The following is a 19,506-nucleotide window of genomic DNA, read 5'->3' on the forward strand; positions in this document are numbered from 1 at the left end:
GGACATAAACAAAAACATAAAGCAAGCCAAACAAGTTCAAGTACTTTAACACCACAAATACTGGAATAGAAAGGGCTGTGTTTCTGGCGACTCTAACTCCACCTGACGGGAGCTCTTGATTCTAGTAATTCTTTGAAGTCTTCAGGAATTGCAGATAAGTGACTTTAAGTCATTCAGGAAGAAAGCAGGTTGGACAGAATCCTAATTCTCAGTATTTGAGATTTACCACACATTTTGAGACATTTTCTGAGTCAAATCTAGAATGGTCAAGGTCCCCCACCCAAGGCAACAACAATACGATAATAGTAGAGAACATTACAATCTATACTCTCCCTCAGCCTCAGCTGTAACTCATTAACTTCTTGTGTCTTCAGGCAACATGCTGCTCTATATATCACTGTTCTCCATGCGCTTTTTAATTCCTTTACTGCCTTTAGAAGGAAACCCAACTGTGCCACTTAGAGCAGGGTGGATAACTTCTCCCAGTCAACTTGGCTCAGCTGTGCCAGCTGGCACACTGGTCACAGACCATGTGCCCATGCACATGCGTAGGAAGACAGCAGTTGCATTACACAGGAAGCTGCACCAAGTGTTTAACATGCAAATAATGCTGCCAAGATTAGCCTATTAAGAGGTCTTAGATTGACCTCTTAACCCAGAGATTATTTCTAGCAACAGGGAATTCATTCAGAAGAGGCTGGATCTGCAACATGGCTCAATGAAACCACTTCAAGTCTCGTGCACCCCTCACCCTCCAGTTCATCGATATGGAGGCTCTTCAAAACAGAGGCTAAAGCTTTCATTAGTAATGAAAGGTCAGATTGTATAACAGCAGAAAATAGCAGTCATGAATTACCTGAACTGGCCATCTTCTGAGCACTGAGGAACATAGGTTTCTCCTCCTGAAAAAGCCTTTTCCCTCTGAAGTTCACATGGACGTAACGGTTGGGAATCTGTCTGATACTCTGAAAGCAGCAAGAAGGTAAACACGTAAGGGTGGTTTCACCACAAGCCTGTACTTATCAAAACCCTGATAGTGCCAACGCTGTGTGGTGACAGCCCCAGGTTCATGGGTCTTCCTTGGTTGTTTCTCCATTGCTCCTTGTGTGCCTTTCTGCATGGGACAGCACAGGGAGGTACTGAACAAAGTCTCTGGGCTGCCAGCTGCAGGATAAGCACATGATGGAGATGCTCACAAACTCCTTTCCGAGGCCTGTATTTAATTAGTCTCTGTTCTGTACCGGTATGGCTATCATTTTCTGGTAGCTGGGGCACTTTACTTAGAGTTTGTTGTGACTATTACCACAAAATAGCCCTTTGCCATAACCACACACATCACTATTCATGTTTCTGAGTTTTTATTCTTTATTGAAGTTAAGTCATTAACTATTCCACCAAAAGGAGAGGTATTTCTTCTTAATCTCGTGAAAGACCTAAAAAGAAACAGTGTCTAGCAGTTAGCATCAGACTAATTCATATTAAGAGCACTTCTCAGTTTTTACTGGGGCAAGTGATCAACTAACTACTGAAGCCACCTAGCAAGAAAACAGTTGACTCTTCAGTTCTTAATACATTCAAACCCACATTTGAATGCTGTTTTAGGAGAATGATGAAATTCAGTAGGTTATTTTTAACAGAACAGATTAGTTGAGCTGATACTTTCTCCATCCTCAAAACCTGATTACTCTTTAATTCCATTGACTAGTTCTATAAAAACATAGTAAACAAACAAAACCATAGCTACAGTAATTTAGACCAGAGATTCACCTAATCAAGTATTTGGTCTGAGCTGAGTTGAAATACATCATAAGTATTCTGAATACTTTTCAGTCTCCAATAATTTGCAGCTCAGGGATGACTTTAACCACAGTCAGTTTCTGTGCACCTAAAACCTCTCAATCACTTCTGTTTCTGTGAGCTTTCACCATGTCCCTTTAAGCCCATGTGAAAATTTTCATGAGACTGTAAAAGGATTTTAGGTTTGCTCACCTATAGACATCCACATGTAGGCAAACCTCACCATTTTCATTTCAAACATGACTCTAATACATTTGCTCTGTGATGTGCGGAGATCCCTGTGTACAGTGCTAGAGAGGGTCTACTAAGACATCTGAGTTAAGAGATTAATTCAGAGATTCAAATTCCTTGTTGTGCAGGACTATCGAACTCAGACCAAAGAACTGGGGATGACACTCAGACTATCCAGTATCTTAAGGTTCAATCTTAAATTAGATGATGGCACATACAAGTAGAAGAAATAATCTTAGGACCTTCACATCCCTGCAGTACCACATTTCTTACCCAAGCTCCTTCTCTAGCCCAGCCTGTTCTTCCAGAAAACATTTTTTTTTCCCACCCAAAATCCAGGTGTACTGAACTCAGATAACCCTGACCATTTAAAGACCCTTATAGGTTAGTGTTTAACCTGGAGTCCAAACTCAGTTTGCACAGCACACAATAACTACCTAAGTCTGCAGTGTGAAAGATTCAAGATCATTATATAATTTGCCAGAATAATATGGAGAGCAGTACAAAGATCACAGGAGCACAGTCACTACTGGATATAGACAAAGGAAAAGAAGTATACTTACCAAATATATTGGCTGCTGCTATATTAACGAAGCAGCAAAGAAGGATGCAAAATGGGATGGAACCCATCTTGAGATGGGAGAGCTCCATCCCCTTTTGTCAGTGAGGCACCGCTGCACACCCCATGCAGTCTTCGCCTGCCTTTTTATAGCATCCATCGTGTGGATGGGTTCACTTATGCACTGGTAGACCGGCCACAGAATTGGGCAAGTGACGCATACAATGCTTCTGAGAAAACCACAAGAGGCCCATTCACCTGGAACATCCCTCGTGGTTCTCCTCAGCCAGTTCTTATCCCCGCTCCAGGGAGCACTGATGACCCTGGTCATGGGGGAGGAGAGCAATTGGCAGCAGGTGCAGGGGGGACTTAGTTAAATCAACATGCAAATGAAACATATTGACATGACCCCAGGCAAGAGCTCCTGCACTCACCTGCGCTGTGGTGCAATCAGACTGTGCTCTGTGTCAGAAGTGAACTTTTTTGTGTTTCTAGAGAGCCTAGTCTGCTGAGGGGACAAGGGAAGAGTTAGGCCTCCAAGCACTGCAGCACTAGGTGTAAATACAATTCATAATGTGTTTTTTTAATTAAGTGAAAAACGGGCTGGACACAGCCCCACTGGCTATGAAGGGAATTGTGGGTCACAGTCAACTGCATTCGAGCTTTTGCTTTTAATCCCACTTGCACCATGCACTTTAATACCGGCAAGTATCTGACGAGAAGCAGTTTAGGTTCTTGGGCTTTGTCCTCCAGGTGTAAGATCTGTATAACCATTAAGCATGTTAAGTGAAGCTTTTTGGTACTAATTACATTTCAAGGCCAGGTTGGATGGGGCTTTGAGCAACCTGGTCTAGTGGAAGGTGACCCTGCCCATGGCAGAGGTTTGGAACTAGATGATCTTTAAAGGTTCCTTCCAACCCAAACCATTCTGATTCCATGACACATGCAAGATCCTCAACCAAAAACATATCAGAAATATTATTTCCTTGGTTCCAGAGTATCAGTTCTTACTTGTCTACCTTTTATGATTGTCAGTTAGCATTTACTTGCACCGGGAATTATAAGAACACACCCTTACTTGTGCAAAGGTAGTTGGACAGATGAGACCAGAATAATTAGCTAAACAATAACAGCAGGACATGTTTGATGCTGGACTTAAGCTGATTTCAAGAAAAAGTGACAGCAGCACTCTTGTTTGTGATTCATGAGTACTAGACAGTCTAGAAACAACTCTGATACTCTCTTACAGACCAACATTGTGCTAATGTTGATCCAAATATCCTTCTGTGTAGGCTGTAGACTACTCAGTGTTACACTGTTTGATATATATGGTAAATGTGATCTCAAACAGCAGCACAAGCTTGCTTTAGCGTGACTAGCCTTTTTAAAATCAGTGGGACTACATTTGGATTTTACTTTCTCTGGACTTGAGGAAAGCCAATAGTCTGCAGAAAGATCAAACTGGGAAATGATGAAGAATGTGTCCAACGTAGATGACAGACCAAAAAAGGCAACCTTCAGAGGCATAAAGAATAGAAATCCTGTAATAGTCCTGATTAAGCAGGCACAGAAAGAAAATGGATTTCTGGATAGGCATAGGATTTGTAGGGAAACATACCTGCAGAACAAAGGAATCTGACTAAACGGAGAATAGCCAGCATTAGCACTAGGGTGGCTGAATTGGGAAAGATAAAAAGTTTGATCATGACATATATTTCTGACTCAAGTATGCTTCAAGAGCCTCAGTTTTGTGCCTGAGCCCCAGTGCAGTGGGGCAGGTACAGGAGAGCAACAAGCGACAGCCCAGCCCAGCATCATGGGCTCTCCCGGGGCAGCAGGGTCAGTGCTTACAGGTACAACGAAGTTTCCAAGCCACTGAAACACATACCCAGAGCGTGTGTGATATTGATTTAGTCCAGTTTTCTACAGTTAGTAAAAAAGTCATTCAGGTTCCTTGCACAGCAAATGGGGAGAGAAGCAAGCTCATTGCTATTCACTGTTCTCTGTTCTTTGCTACCAAAGTCATTAGTAGCTGATAACACAGTAAGGCAGACTGGAAACCAAGGAGGTATCAAAGGGCTATTACTAACAGAAAGAAACACAAATCTGCAATATCTACATAGTGATGATTCTCAAGATTACTTTTATTTCCTTCAGAAACACTCAGAAAACAACCTCTGAACTATGCAAGTTGGGAAGAACAATCAAGTCTTAAAAGTCTCTTAAAAAACAAAGTGAGAAAGTGGGTTTTGGCAGTTGGCATCACTTAAACCACTTCTGGATGTGCGTCAAACCAAGATGGGCATCTCGGTACATGCAAGTTCAATGGGATGCAATGGCCTGTGGATTAAAAAGAAAAAAAGAAAAGGAAAAAATAGTTTACAGAGCAATATGCGCAATCCACATTCGTCAGGGAAAAAAAGGCACTTGTCTATGGCTGGTCAAATTCAAATTAAGAAAAGCCTCACTGCATAACCTTTGGTGAAGAGACAATTGAATTGACCTCTATTTTTAGCACCTGAGAAAAGATGGAAGAATATCTTAAATTAGCTTACCAATGAAGGGCAGAAAAGAAGCAAGCAGAAAAGGTCCCTGTGGCCAATATGGCCTTAAAACTAACATGTCTTCAAAATCATTGCTCTAGTGCTGGAAATGAGTGTTTTGTTTGTTGTACACGCTGGCAAAAAGCTATTAAATATACACTATAAATGTTGGGGGAAAGAAAAATGTCAGTGTGATGAAACATTGAAATCACAAACCTCAAGGGCGAAGCAGACCATTTATTCATTGTTCCAGTTTTGCATACACTTTCTTAGCAGAAAAAACTGTTTGTGCAACTGCAATTTTTACATATTGGAAAGCTCAAGGGTAAATGTTTCCTGTATATAAATACATAAACATCTATACACACAGAAAAGTTGCTCCCGCTCAAATAAAACTCGAGCCTGAGAAGTCAACCTTAGTTTAAGAAATGAGCTTAAGGGAGTCTCCTGAATGAAGCAGCAGATTGAAAGCAAAAATTTTAAGAACTGAAAACATTGGCACATTATGCCCATATCATTTATTTTTAAATAATAGACTGCTTTTCTATGTTAAATAAATCACCATTAGTCAATCCTCTTCCACAATTTAAGAAAACTATGCAAAAACACAGACTAACAGCATTTGTTAGTAACTCATTACACTTACAGATAGTGTTTTACATTTGGTACATTTCTTCTCAAACATGAGACATTTGTCTCAGTCTTCTTCACATGATTTTGGCACAGATAACAATAATAAGACCTTGTGAAGCACTTTAACATCTCTGATTAGGTTTTAAAAAATCCTCATGTGATGCAACATTAAATTACGACAAGGAAAAAAGCATAGCCCCACCAGATAATGCAAGTTTCAGTCACTTCATGCATGACATGTTCTTCACACTGACAGAATGATGGGGAAGTTCCAGTAACTTCTATACTAAACTTGGCTGGATCAAAAAAGTGAGCAGAGGACTTCTCATTTTTTGGTATTATAATTTACTGGCTGAGAAAGTGCCGTTGATGACAAAAGAACCTCAAGAAGCCACATAAGAACATCTGAATTTGCCTTTGTCCCTGCAGAAATGAACCATTTCTAGGACAGGTAAAATGTCTTTTTTCTTATTTACACTTGGGAGATAATGCAGTTTTCCTCTATCTAATAGTGCCACAGTGATGCAAGGTAGAAAAACATTTATTTTATTCCCACATCTGGGATGCAGATTGTTTTGAAACCCCTAGCAGCAGTCAGTTCTGCAACCCGCAGTGCCGTGGTGCATAGATTTGCACACCGAATCGATTCAACATTTGACAAAAGCAAGTTAATGCAGCAAGAAAAGGCACCGCCAGTCACACAAGGACAGCAACAGGGTGACAAACTTCTGGTACTAGTAGGACAAAACTACTTTTGGTCTTTTTGATAATGCAGTATTTAACCTTCTCTGAACTGAAGGCAATAGCATACAGCCAATGGAGTCAGAAAGCAAGTTCAAGGACAAACACAACTCCTTCTATCCCACAACCAAGCTGTGGAACTCGGTATGTCACCTGATGCTGCGGAGAGAAATGAATGAAAAAAGATGGATTAAACTCATCTGTCAGTGATTGATAAAACTGATGGTCACAATAAAGATATCGCTAAAGGAAACCTCAGTTTATCAGAGGTGAAAGGCACACTAAGGGAAAGACCAACTTGTACAGATCTTTTGTAGCCAGTATGTTTCCACAGATGCTGACATTGTGTTTCTACTGAAGACACTGGGCTGGCTAGATGTTTGGTCTGATTCAGGAAACCTCTTCCTTAATAAGTCTGCCAATTAGAAAAAGTGTTTCAGTGTATTACACCAAGGTCTGAATTTGACCTTGTATCTTACATTTGAGACACTGCTTTGAGACTGTCCCTCAATAATGATTAAAATACGTTTCAGAATTTAAATTTTGTAGTGTTACATGTTTATGATATCTGGTTTTGCTGTGAACAACAGAAGAATTTCTCTGTGTTAGTAACTCATTGAGATTCTGTCCATTTATCTGCTGCTTATCATTTATGCCCTGGTCCTCAGGATGTCTAGAAGAACTTTCTCAGCATTGTTTACTTATTTGTTTTCTACCAGAGTCCTGAACAACAGTTTGTAGGCAATATTAAAATAAATCACTAAAAGCAAATTGAAGTTATTTTGTAATGACGCTGTACAAAGGCACAAAACTAGAAACACCCTTAGAAGGCAGACCTCTGCCCGAAGAGATGCCATCACTGTGAACATGCTGTTGGAAGACATTTGTGTTAAGAACTGAGTGCTTTGCAAAACTCAAACACTGCAATTGCTAAATACCAAAGCAGTTCAGGAACAGAAAAATCTTCTAATTATTTTGCCACACAGTGATCCAGTACTGTAAATAATTTACTGACTGCATAATTTGCCTCCAGGCTAAAGCACAACTGAAGAGCCCCTAAAGCTTTGCCATGTATACAAGTAAATGAGTATCGATGACTGCATATAACTCACTGACTACAGGTTAAAAATGCTGCTGAAGATTTGCTAACGCTTTAAAACGTATACAAGCACCACTAGCTCACCAAAACAAAAGTCCACTGAAGGGGAGCCCAGGCACATAACAATCTCAACAGATCTTTATTGTGAGTATTAGAATGCAGTCAACATTATTGCTATTATAAAAAACAAATCACAGAAGAAAGTATTTTGCTTCTCTCATAGAAGATTTAATAATAGTGCACTGCTGCCTCTCTCAGAGTGTTTAGTGACAATACACTGACGCACGTGGCTACAGCTGAACGCAGGTGGCTCTGGCCAGTTCGAAAGAAAGGCAGGCTGCTGTCTGAAGCAAACAGCAATTGAACTAGCTTTAGTTATTCAATCCATAGAACAAGGTTGGCTCATCTATCACTTACACACAGGCCCGGTGTGTATGGAAAGGGAAATTCACTCCTGAATGATTTCTCACGCTAGTTCATTTTTTTCATGTCGTCTCCAATTTTTTTATTTGAGTTGTTCAGGCTGGTGCAGGATGGCTGCCAAATGCACAATCTGCTCTCTGTGCAGTGTATTTTCACCATCATTACATGCTTCATATTTGTTTTCCATATATAAACAGATATACACATAGTGTATAATACTTATTGCTACAGACAGACCCCCACACCCAGTGCCCAGGACACAACATAGTATAATAAAAACCATTACTGAAGTATTTTCAAACATCCTCTGCAAAATGATCACTTAAAGTCATATAGACTCAATACAACAGGAGAAAAAAAAAAAGTGTCAGCTAATAAAATGTGAGAATAGCAACGGGCACTTTGGAAGTGATTCAGCCTCTGATCTTAACAAGCACTCCAAACTTAAGGTGCGTGTACTGTAACATTTCTAAGCAGTAGAGAGAAAACCTACAGTTCCAGTGTCCCAAACTGACATGGCAAAAATGGGTCCTGTTTGCAAATGAATGGCATCATTGCATGCACCTCTGCTACACATCAGCACCCGCGTATAACTACGAACACAGCAAGGTAGTCAAGATGGCCCGATTGCACACTGCTTACGAAGCCCCTGTTTGCAGAGTGCTTCTCACCCCCTACTTTTGTTGTTGATTTTTACATTAAGCTCCAGTTCAGTTCAAGATCTGTTTTGCATCTTTTAAAGTTTCAACAAATAAAAATAGTTACAGTTTCCCTTCACATACAAAGGAAAAATATACTGGTTTGCAAGCATCAAAATAGTTTTATAATTTTACTGTGATGTTCAAGCAACTCCTTTACATCCCAACCTTCAGATTGGTGAGGAGTGGTGGAGCCCAACAGTGGCAGAGGGGCTTTGCATTCAAGTCCAGTTAAGTTAGAAGCCAGATGGGAGTAGAGGGAGATCACCACTTGCACAAGATTAGAAAAGGCTTACGAAAGGAAGGCAGCAAAAACATCTGAAGATTTTGATTATGGTAGACACACTCCAACCATACACAGCTAGCAGGTCACACTGGAGGCTGAGGACAGAAGAGCAGAGACCTGTCCCTACGACTGCTTCCCACAGCAGCCAGAAAGAACTGGGCACAAGAACAGAGGAGTGAAACCCTCCAGGCATCACAGAAGAAGCCAGAGTGCAGAAAGCAGAAAAACAAAAGGAGAAACAGATGCAAACTGCAGAATAAACAGATGAGGAGCACATGTAGAAGCTCAGAGACAAAATTAAGAGACAGGTGGATGCCAGCCATGCAAGAGGACTGCACCCATGGAAGAACAGTTTCAATTTTTTGCCACCCAGTGAATATGTGAAGTCTATCAGAAAATCACAACCCACCTTCTTCACCTATTTTAAAGAGGAAGACAGGCTTCTACCACTGTAAATTACTCCAAAGCTGAACAAAGATCTATGCATCTAAGGCCAGAATATGCAAAATATGGGCACTACTCAACCTACAGCTACCCAGGAAAAAGGTTAGCAGGAAGCATCTTCCAAACTCATTCCCTGCCATATGACTTGAAGCCCACTTTGTAACTGAAACATAGGCAGCCCCATCATGGGGTATCTGGTCACCAAGATGACATTTCATTTATGACTTCAATACTGATGTCCTACTGCCATCACTGTAACAAACGCAGAATTGCTGATGCAGATGCCTACAGTACAGTCACAGGAAGAAGGCTTTGAAATGAATTACCCTGATACCTCCATTAAAAAAAAACCCCAACAATCTCAGTCAAAAAGCTGAGTGTTTAAAGGCTCTACAAGTTTGACATTTAGCCTGTGAAATCACAAGAGGCTTCTGTACACTGGCATTTCCCTTTTGTTAATTAAGAGTTTATACTAAGTTAAAAGAAGGTTGCAAATTTAAAAATTTTCCCTTTCTGTGCAGATGTATCAAAACCAGTCCTTACATTGCCATACACTATTTCTTCCTCAGAGAGGGTCTGCCTCTTTCACCATACAGCACAAATAATTGCAATTCACACCCCAACAAATGATGTTGCAAACAGACTGCGTGTATATCCCTGGCTTATTTACAATGGAAGCAGGAAGACAGATGGAAAATGATGCCTATAGGAAAAAGATTCTCTCAATAAGGCCAACTAGAAGAAATACTGGTATGAGCCAGATCACATCAGGTTTGACTGGCACATGAGCAAAGCAATCAACTGTAGGTTACATTCTGTGCAAAACACTTAGCATTTTTATGGCACTTGACTTGTAAGTGTTTAAAGAAAAAACTTCAGAAGCATCCCAAACCTTTGAACACTTGAGAAACTGGGGCCAAAACTAAGGTTCACGTTACAGACTAACATCACAATTTGAGAAAGCAAACTCAGACAAGTTTGTGAAGCATTCAAGCAACACACAATGTATCATAGCACTGTCCATAAGGACACTGAGATTGTATTTCTTAGAAGATATGAATGTTTGCAGGAATTTTTATAATACAAGAAATACACAAAGAAATGAAGATAAAAAAATACTGAACAGATTGGTTTTGTAAGCACAGTCCATCCTGAATAAGGCAGGATCCTGAAGGATAAAATTACATACTCATGTAAATTTAGAGACCATTACATATACAAACAGAAGACAAGTTAAGCTGCAAGGGCAACTTTAACTTTGACCTTAAGATTTCCTTTTCAGGATACCATTCCTCCATCTCTGCACTAAGAATGAAACCTCCATCCTCCCACCTGGAATCTCTCGGTCCACCTCCACCATCAGTAACATTTACAATTATATTACATCACACACATGCACACACATTGCATAATATTGCTACAGTGTATGCTGTATAAATTATGTAAATACACTCCACTTTGTTTCAAAGTAATTCATCGGGATTTACATTTCTCTTATACAGTACACACAGTACCACATTCAAGGATATGCAGCAAGTGAATAATATATAAAAAAAGTCTCACATATCCAAAAGCAAGTAGGTCACTCAACTATTCATATTGTTTGAAGCAGTTATTTAAGCATCCAACTACGTAACACAGAGTATTTTATTTAATATCAGTTGCTATAAAAATGTCAACAACTCCTCAGCTCTTGTGTTCTTTCTGCATTATGAAGTTGCCAATCATGATTCCGTAATTAACTTCCATGTTACCATGCAACTTTGTAATGTCTCCTACAAGCCTGATGTGGCAAGACTTTTTAAATAGCAACCACTCTAACAAGGGTTTACACTTTGCTTTGGACATCAAGAGTGATAACTCACTTCAGATATGATAGACAGATGGGAAATGTCAGGGTAGGTTTATTTTAGCAATGAACCAGCCATGCTGCTTTCTTTCTCAATAATGGTTTTATCATGAAAGTTCAATGCACTGGTTGCAAAGTCTTTCCCAGATAATCCATCTTTGGCACATTTTTCAATTTTATGCATCCTCAAAAGGCATTCCAAGATTTTTTGATAGTCTGTACATTATAACAATCACTTCTTTTTTACATTTGTATGAAGATCAGGAAGAAAAGTGGAAAATGTAGAGTATGCAGAATAGTTTTAATAAACAGTTTTACATACAGTACCTTACATATAGAACAGTGTGTTTGCAAATTTAAATAATTTTTGAATGTACAGTGGCTTGTACTCTTATCAAAAGGTAAATTCAAGTTTACTGTCTATCGGTTCTAAAACGCATTTATACAGATAACTAGAACTGATAAACAGACGTGAGGCATAAAATGTTCAAGTATCTTAATGTCATCAGTTAAATAGCCTCCTTTTAACAGTCATATTTTACAAATTTCAAAACCTGTACATACATTATTTTCAATTTTAGAAACTGCTTGTTAAAAGGTAACATTTAATGTTAACCACCAGTTCTTATAGTCTATTGTAATAAAACTAGACATGTGTAGATATAAATGTATATAGTATGTATATATGTACATGTGTATCTATACACATATACATACCCATACAAATATGCATGTAGCACTGGGTACAGCGGCAACTTATAAGCACAGAGAAAGTCCTGGGCTCAAAATCCAGCAAGAGCTAACAGAGCAAGTAGGTTGCCTTTGGTTTCATGACATTTTGTTCACTGAAGCTGAAAGATTTTATAAAAACATCTTGGATAAGGTATCTTCTGATATTTATTCTAGTGGTTTAGTATATTCACAGCCACAGACAGTTTTGCTGCTCTTGTCATTCCTCATCCCAGCTGAGGATGGTAAAGTTTCAGAGGGCCAAGACCAGAACAGAGCTACCCAGGACAAAAATGTACACTGAATCCTGAATACTGCAATAGAACATAAAAAAATATAAACTAGACACAATTTTGGATGGATTGCTGGCACCAAGTAGGACTTTGGAAAAAACCTTCATGTAAGTCATAATCAAACTCTCATCCCAGTGGTTTTAATATTATTTGGCACATCTGACCACTATTTGTCACTTATGTTTTAAAGGAGCCTAAGGGTGCTGTAATAAGGATTTCTATTTAAAAAAATATTTTAAAAAGGAGACCATAGTAAGTAATTTCTTTCAAAAAAATCAAAGCTAGTATGTTCGTTTTCCAGAACATTCATGAGAAGGAAATAATCTAAAAACTTTCCTTGTAGAGAGGCTACAGATCTCTCCGTGTCTATCTTTCACTAGCAAGATAAGAGGAATTCATTAAAAAAGCAGTTCCCGAGATTTTTCAGTCAGCTGAATTCTGCAAATTTAGATTTTTTTGCCAAAAGTTTCAAAACAGTAACATTGTTCTTCACAGATTTTTTGTTCAACTTTCTTTTATGCAGGGATTTTCTTGTTTATCATGTTAAAATCATATCAACATTCCTCAGTAAGTAATATATTACATTTTGAAACTTGGACACTGAATATTCAGATTTCCAATATAACAGATTCCTTACTCTAAATTTCCTCTCCTCTCTAAAGCTTCAGGCTATTAACGTAATCAGCAAAGAACCAGATAAATGCTCAGCTTTTTGCCGTCTTCCTGTCAGTCTGGTGGCTAGTAAGAAAAATCACTGTAAGGGAACCTATTTGTATTTCTTTATTCTTCCTTTTGTCATACAGAGCAAAGTGTTGCTATCTGCTGTACTTTCCCCATGTCAATTAAGAGCTGTTTGATACGTCGCTTGAGCTGAGGCAATCTTGCCAGAGGATCTGGTGGTTCCAGTTCTCCAGTGAAATCAAGCCAGCTTTCTAAAACTACAGAATGAAAAGGAAGAAGTTGATTAGAATAAGTCTTCAAGAAACAGTTTATATTAAAAAAAAACCCCACTTTGCTTTCTTACTCTGTCTTTTATAAGAAGCGAAACTATACTGAGGCTGTGATTTTTATTTAACAGAAGAAATTTTTATTAGGGAAACACCAACTAATTCTGTGTTTCACTCAAATATTCCAAACATAACTTCTAATTTGATTGTTACTATAAAAAGGTACCTGGGAGCAAATTATACCCTTGGCTAACAATTTACCATCTATACACATAAAAGAAACCTTAGTTCATGATCTTCTAGCTATGACAGTTCTGCAACAGAGAACGCAATCCTTAAATGCAAGGTTTGCTTCTGCCACTTTAACAGGCTCCTGGTTACAAGATCCAGATTACAAAATCGTTTTCCAATCCTCAAATGTTTTCAAGGAATTTCTATGCTTGCAGAGACAGAGAAAGAAAAAGGTCAACCCTGTTAGCCTAGATCTACAGCCTAGCACAAGGAGAAATATTGAAAGTGAAACTGCAAATAGGAGTAAGATTGTATTTGTCAAAAGATAATGAAGGACTCCTATCACTAGACTATAAACCCCTCATTCTTAATTTCTATGACTGGCAAGTAAACTTATGTGCTGTAATATTTTGTCCTACATTATAATTTCACTCATATTCTCATAAAGATTGATTTGTCTTCCTGAAACCCGTTACTTACTACTATATAGCAAACTAAATTAAAGGCAGAATAAACATGTCTTTTTTTTCCTAAATATTGTTAATTACTAGAACAATCAGGCCAAAACCACTCCAGACAGGAAAATTTAAAAAAAATTAAAAAAAAAAATCTATAAACTTTATGATCCATATATGGACAAGGACTAGACGAGTTCTCTAAGCTTTCTGAAGTCACAAACTTGAGCTAATTTCAGGAGTCCTGAGTACTTAAGCTACTTTATTGGGCATTCAAAACTTGTGGAAGGGGGTACGAAGGATCAAGGGTACAAGCTCTGGTTATAATTTTGGGTACCCAAATTTTAATATAATACTTGAAAATTCATCCTTAGTGCCTCAGATCACCTTCAACAGAGTGGCTATGAAAAACGCTGTTATAGGTGTATTAACAAGTATCTGGCAATGCAGTTACCATCAACTTCTTTTTCAATCAGGTCCATTCTGCTGGTAACTTCATTCTGTACATTCTCTATATGGGTAAGGAGATTTAGCTGCCATTGAAGATGTGTGTCCACTTGTTCCTCTGAGCCTTTTCTTTCATTACAAACAAACACAGTGTTTCCTTCAGCAGAATTCTTCTTCATAGGAGCAACAGAAAGAAAAAAATTGCCATTTAAGAGGGGGTTTTTGTTTTCATTTCTGGTGTTGATTTCAACACTTGAGTGATATGATAAACTATGCTGGTTTAGAACTGTACTTCTGTCTACCTGACAACAAGCATACTCAAAAAGCCATGTACCATGACACATCAATAGATTAAACAAAAAAAAAATGCAAATTCCATACAAATGAGCATGTATAGCACTGGGGGAGTAAGGCAAGAGATAAAGTTTACCAGCTCAAGCACTTTATTTAATGCAGTAAGACAGACTGCATTTCTGTGCCCTTTTTACATAAACCTGGACTTAAATCATGAAGTGCTGAAGTGCATCGCTCTGCCATCACCAAAAGTGTGCAAAACCCTAAGGTTTGTTTCAACTTTAGCCAGAGAATAACGGAAAATTCCCTAAAATGCAGCAATATCAAGATGTCAAAAGTTATTATTTTGCACAAATAAGCTGGCCATTCTGCTTGTTAAGACAAAAGACTTTTCCTACCATTGCTATGGTCCCATGTAACTTGCAAACCCAAGTCTGGGACAGAATTTAACATGACTGGGTGTAGTTACTAGGGCAGTAACATGTAGAGTTATGCAAACATAGGGTCTGAGGAAGATTGCCTTCTTTGAAATAATCGGTATTCTCAGAGATAATACCCAAGTTCCTCATCTTTTTTGTATTTGACCTTGCAGCTAATGGAAATGACCAAAGGAAGCATACAAGATTTAATGGGTTAAAATGTTCAGCATCTCCATTAATTAGCAGGATTCACAGTTTCCATTTTATATCCACTATGACTTCGTATCTGATTAAGTTCTTTCACTACTGATGATTCTATTTTAGGGACTAGAGTGCTGGATATGCACTCACACAGTGTTAGTTCATGGCAAATGCCAGAGCAATGAGTGAATTTTATCATATTAACACACTTCTCTGGTGAAGTGCTCAGCTAATTTTTTTCCACATCACACAATAACAGACTTAACACAATTCTTTTTCATAAAGTATATTGTCCTTCAGTCAAGAATGGGAAGAGTGAGAAGGGAAGAAGAAAATAGGGACTGATGGATTCTAAGTTACTACTTAAACCAAAAAAATAACTTTCTTTTTAAGACTTAAAATCAATTTAAAAAACAAATCAAACTTGGACTGACCTGTTGGCAGTTTTATGAGCAATTCCTGGAGGACAAATACTGTCACAATATTCATTAAAAGAGTTAAAGTTATTTATCAAAGATAGATTTTAGAAGCCAAAAAAAGCCTCTAAACTCTCAAACTTTCAGATAAAATCTTTCTTCTCTCAAGACATCAGGTTTGACTCCACAGTGTTTTCACTATTCAAACTGTTATTAATCTTATAAATGATATTTCCAATGTAAATAAGAAATGCCCCATTTCTTAAAATTTTCAGAGCCTCTCCAAAACCCTGAGAGAAGAACGTCATTTTAACCTTGCTGTATGAGGACCCAAGTCTGTAATTCTAAAACCAAGATCATCTGTTAAGTGAATCTTTTAGGTGCCCGCTGCAGTAAGTTAGAGAAAATCTTAAAGCTAAATAACATCATAATTTTTTTTTTCCTTTTAATGACCTCTGTATTGGCTAGTAAATGCTCCTTGAAAAAATCCACAGGATCAAACAGGTCCTCTAAGCTAAGAGATCAATGTAGGCAATTAGGGAGTGGTGGCAGGGGTAGTAAGAAAAGCATAGTACAGGATCCAGCTTGTGAAGAAGAAATAAATGGGAGGTTCAGGTGGGGAAGGCTTGAGCTTTCAGAAGCAAGAACAAGGAAGCTAAATACAATTTTAAAGATTATTCATAGTCCAGAAAGGGACTTGATAATAGTCAATCTGAACATTGTAAGAGAAAAGAAGATACATAACAGAACTGTAGATTAGTATAAGACAAAACAGTATGGAAAAACAGAATACTCAAGGCTCTGTGGGATGCTAGAACGGAGAACCCAAAGCCCCAACCAAAACTTTGAGAAGGAGCAGTGAAGAAGACATCTTACAGAGAAGTCAGTTCATGTAAAAATGGCACTTCCATGTCAGTATTGTCATGGTTTTAAGGTAAGTACAGACAGGTTCATGGAGAAACCAAGGAGAGCTTTTCAATGAGTATTAAGTCTAGACAGAAAGCCTTATTTCAGATATCAAGGCTGACTACTGACAAGGTGAACTAAGGTGTTCCAAAGGAAAGAGTACTCTGATACTGCCCCAGATCTCTTCCTGGTTTAAAACAGAGAGCACTTAGGTTTTTAGATATATGCTTTAGTCTCTGAAGGAAACAGTACTTTTGTTTCACTGTTTTCATATATTTTCTTTTAATTCTAAATGTATTTATACTATTTACAATGACAATGTAAGCTACTGTTGGAAGGAAAGTTCACTATTTCACACTGCTGCTTACCATATAAACTGAATATAATCATGCGATTTAGCATACAAACAGTTATTTCTAACTAGAATGAGCAAAAAATTCCCATTCAGACTATATAGCTTACATGCCACATTTAAAACTAAAATTAAAAGAAAAAAAGACATATCTTACTCATTTCTTCCACACCAGAAACTGTACTTCAAAAGAGGGATGAGTTGGGCGATTATTCTCACACAGTTGGTGTTGTAGAAAACAGAAAGGTTTGTTTCACTTTGTTTTTTGCTCAAAGAGAACTCTTCACTAAAACCAGACTAACAAGTTTCAGACTTTTTTTCCACAAAGTAATGGATTCAAGCCATTAATGCAAAAATGAGAAAGAGATGTTTAAACAGCCAAATATAATCCTGACTAAAAACCTGTGAAATGTTTAATTAGAAGAAATATGCCACGTAAGAGACACAAAAGAAGTTGCATGAGGTGAAAATTAGTTGGTCAGTAAATCATTACTTGTGGACAGAATTCTAGATAGAGTTGCTATTAAAAGAATACGGTACAGTAATAAACACTATTACAAATCTCAATTTAACAAACAACAAAAACAGATGCAGAAAACAGAATTGAGAGAAAAAATGAAACTTGTCCCATTTTCCTCACATTGTGAAAAACACATATAAGTTCTGTTTCAAGACCTTGTACTTTAAGCACGGGATTTTTCCCCCCCGCCCCGGAACACTGGATTGAGCACGAGCATTTTTGGTATAAGTAATATTTTAACCATACTTTGCATCTCATTCACCAGCTGAAATGCGTATACTTCACCTGAAACAATTTGTGATCCAACTTTGCTTCTAGTGATTTTTGTTGACTTATGTGATAGGTTGTCGACTTATAACAATGAACATTTCTAAATACTTGTATGTGCTTAAAGTTTTATCACACTGAACATATTTTTCCAACTAAGAAGCTTCCCAGATGAAGAATGATACTTACCTGCTCATTCACGCCATCATCTTTAAAAGAATATTGTAAACAGTTTTTATTCTCTGTGTGAAATTCCTGATCTTCCTCAAAACTACTTGTATCTTCATCATCTGAGCTCATAGGGTCAGTGACTGCTTTGCAGTCTCGACCAAAACTCTGTGGTTTTTGGTAACTGTGCTCACTTGTGATGTACGTTTCTTCCATCTTCTGGGGTATACTGGGCTGCTCTTTATGGTTTTGACTGCGACACGTCCTTTCAGTTGGATTAACAGAATCTGGCAAAGTCATTAATTTTTTCTCTACCCCAACAGTTATTTGTTCTTGTTCTTTTCGCATCCCTGAATAAGCCCAGAGATGAAGGTCTGGGTGATGCTTATTTCTGCAATGAAGGGGAGGAAAAAAAGCAAGTTAGAGAACACCACTTACAGCACTGAACTATTAAGCATCCACTTCTGCTAGATCACAACTATTGATAAGCACCATTATCAAGCACGTAAGTATTCTCAGGTCACTTATCAATTTAGGCTAAGTTCAGAATGTCTCTAACACAAAACTGTCTATAAAAAAAAAAATTACCAAAAATCCCAATACACCAGATTGGTTCAGGTGCTGAACACCTAACTCCCACTGAAGCTGAGGGTACTCTACATCTTGCACTTGAATTATTTAAACTATTATACAAGGAAGAACTTTAATATGAGTGAATAATGTATATGGAATAATGGTAGTCTCTGCTACCTAAATATATAAAGATGGAGGATAAACCCTGGATTGATACTTACTTTAATATCCCAATCTTCAACTGTAGTCCATGCAATATTTCAGTTACACCATAGACATCCGCCAGTAGGTGATGCGTTGACACAATCTTTTTGGCATTAAGATGAGAGTAGTTTTCTTTCAAAAATGATAATCCACACATGTGTCCATTGTTTAGCCAGTCTTTATCATAAAGATATTTGGCACTCCACCTCTGACCTGGGGTAAGCAATAAACAAATTGAAGACCATCTAAAGCCACAGCAGAATTGTATTTAAAACTAGAGTGCTATAATTATATGCTGTACTCTCCTAAATGTCTCCTAACATCCATGAAAAATGATTCAAGATCTTGCTATTAATATATTAAAATTTAGTTTTCATGGATTAAGAGGAAACTTGACATTTACTAAAAAAAAAACCAAACCTGAAATCCGAAGACCTCTCTAAATGGCATTTGAAAAGAAAATCTAATCACCTTTGCAATCAAAGTACAGGATATAAGAACTGTACTATTATCAATCTAACTGAAAAAAAAGTTTAAATTGGCATTTTATTTATCTAACTATGTCAGCTTACTTTTTTTTAAAAAAAAAGAAAACCTAAGTTACCAAGAGAAATGTTAGAGAGTGGATTTTATATGGACATATCCAAAACACCTAGTTTGTTCCTAAAAGACAATTGTTTTGCTTCAATACCAAAGTCAGTATCTATTTATTAGAAGCCAGGAGAAGGCTTAATGAAAAACAGACATTTCAAAGTTATTTGACAGCAGAGTTCTTACACTC

General features: G+C 37.8%; 2 protein-coding genes across 15 annotated transcripts in view; both read right to left on the reverse strand.

Annotated features, from left to right (window-relative positions):
- The window catches only part of TG (thyroglobulin), a 162,003-nt gene extending 159,324 nt beyond the window's left edge, over positions 1-2,679 (reverse strand). The window contains exons 1-2 of the mRNA XM_074837627.1: positions 2,592-2,679; positions 857-965 (exon numbers count right to left, since the gene is read on the reverse strand). Coding sequence (XP_074693728.1) covers positions 857-965; positions 2,592-2,679 — 197 coding nt within the window. The remainder of the gene's footprint in view (positions 1-856; positions 966-2,591) is intronic.
- Positions 2,680-4,768: 2,089 nt separating this feature from the next.
- The window catches only part of PHF20L1 (PHD finger protein 20 like 1), a 62,797-nt gene continuing 48,059 nt past the window's right edge, over positions 4,769-19,506 (reverse strand). For 9 of the 14 annotated variants that reach the window (XM_074838250.1, XM_074838006.1, XM_074837829.1 and 6 more), the window contains 4 exons: positions 18,743-18,938; positions 17,970-18,339; positions 14,413-14,578; positions 7,726-13,263 (listed from right to left, as the gene is read on the reverse strand). In XM_074838250.1, the coding sequence (XP_074694351.1) occupies positions 13,121-13,263; positions 14,413-14,578; positions 17,970-18,339; positions 18,743-18,938 (875 nt within the window). In that variant the 3' untranslated portion in view covers positions 7,726-13,120. Of the gene's footprint in view, positions 4,928-7,725; positions 13,264-14,412; positions 14,579-17,969; positions 18,340-18,742; positions 18,939-19,506 lie in introns of those variants that run through there. The other 5 variants (XM_074837915.1, XM_074838481.1, XM_074838821.1 and 2 more) reach the window with 2 other exon arrangements.

This window comes from Strix aluco, chromosome 1, assembly GCF_031877795.1.
Source record: "Strix aluco isolate bStrAlu1 chromosome 1, bStrAlu1.hap1, whole genome shotgun sequence".
NCBI lineage: Eukaryota > Metazoa > Chordata > Aves > Strigiformes > Strigidae > Strix > Strix aluco.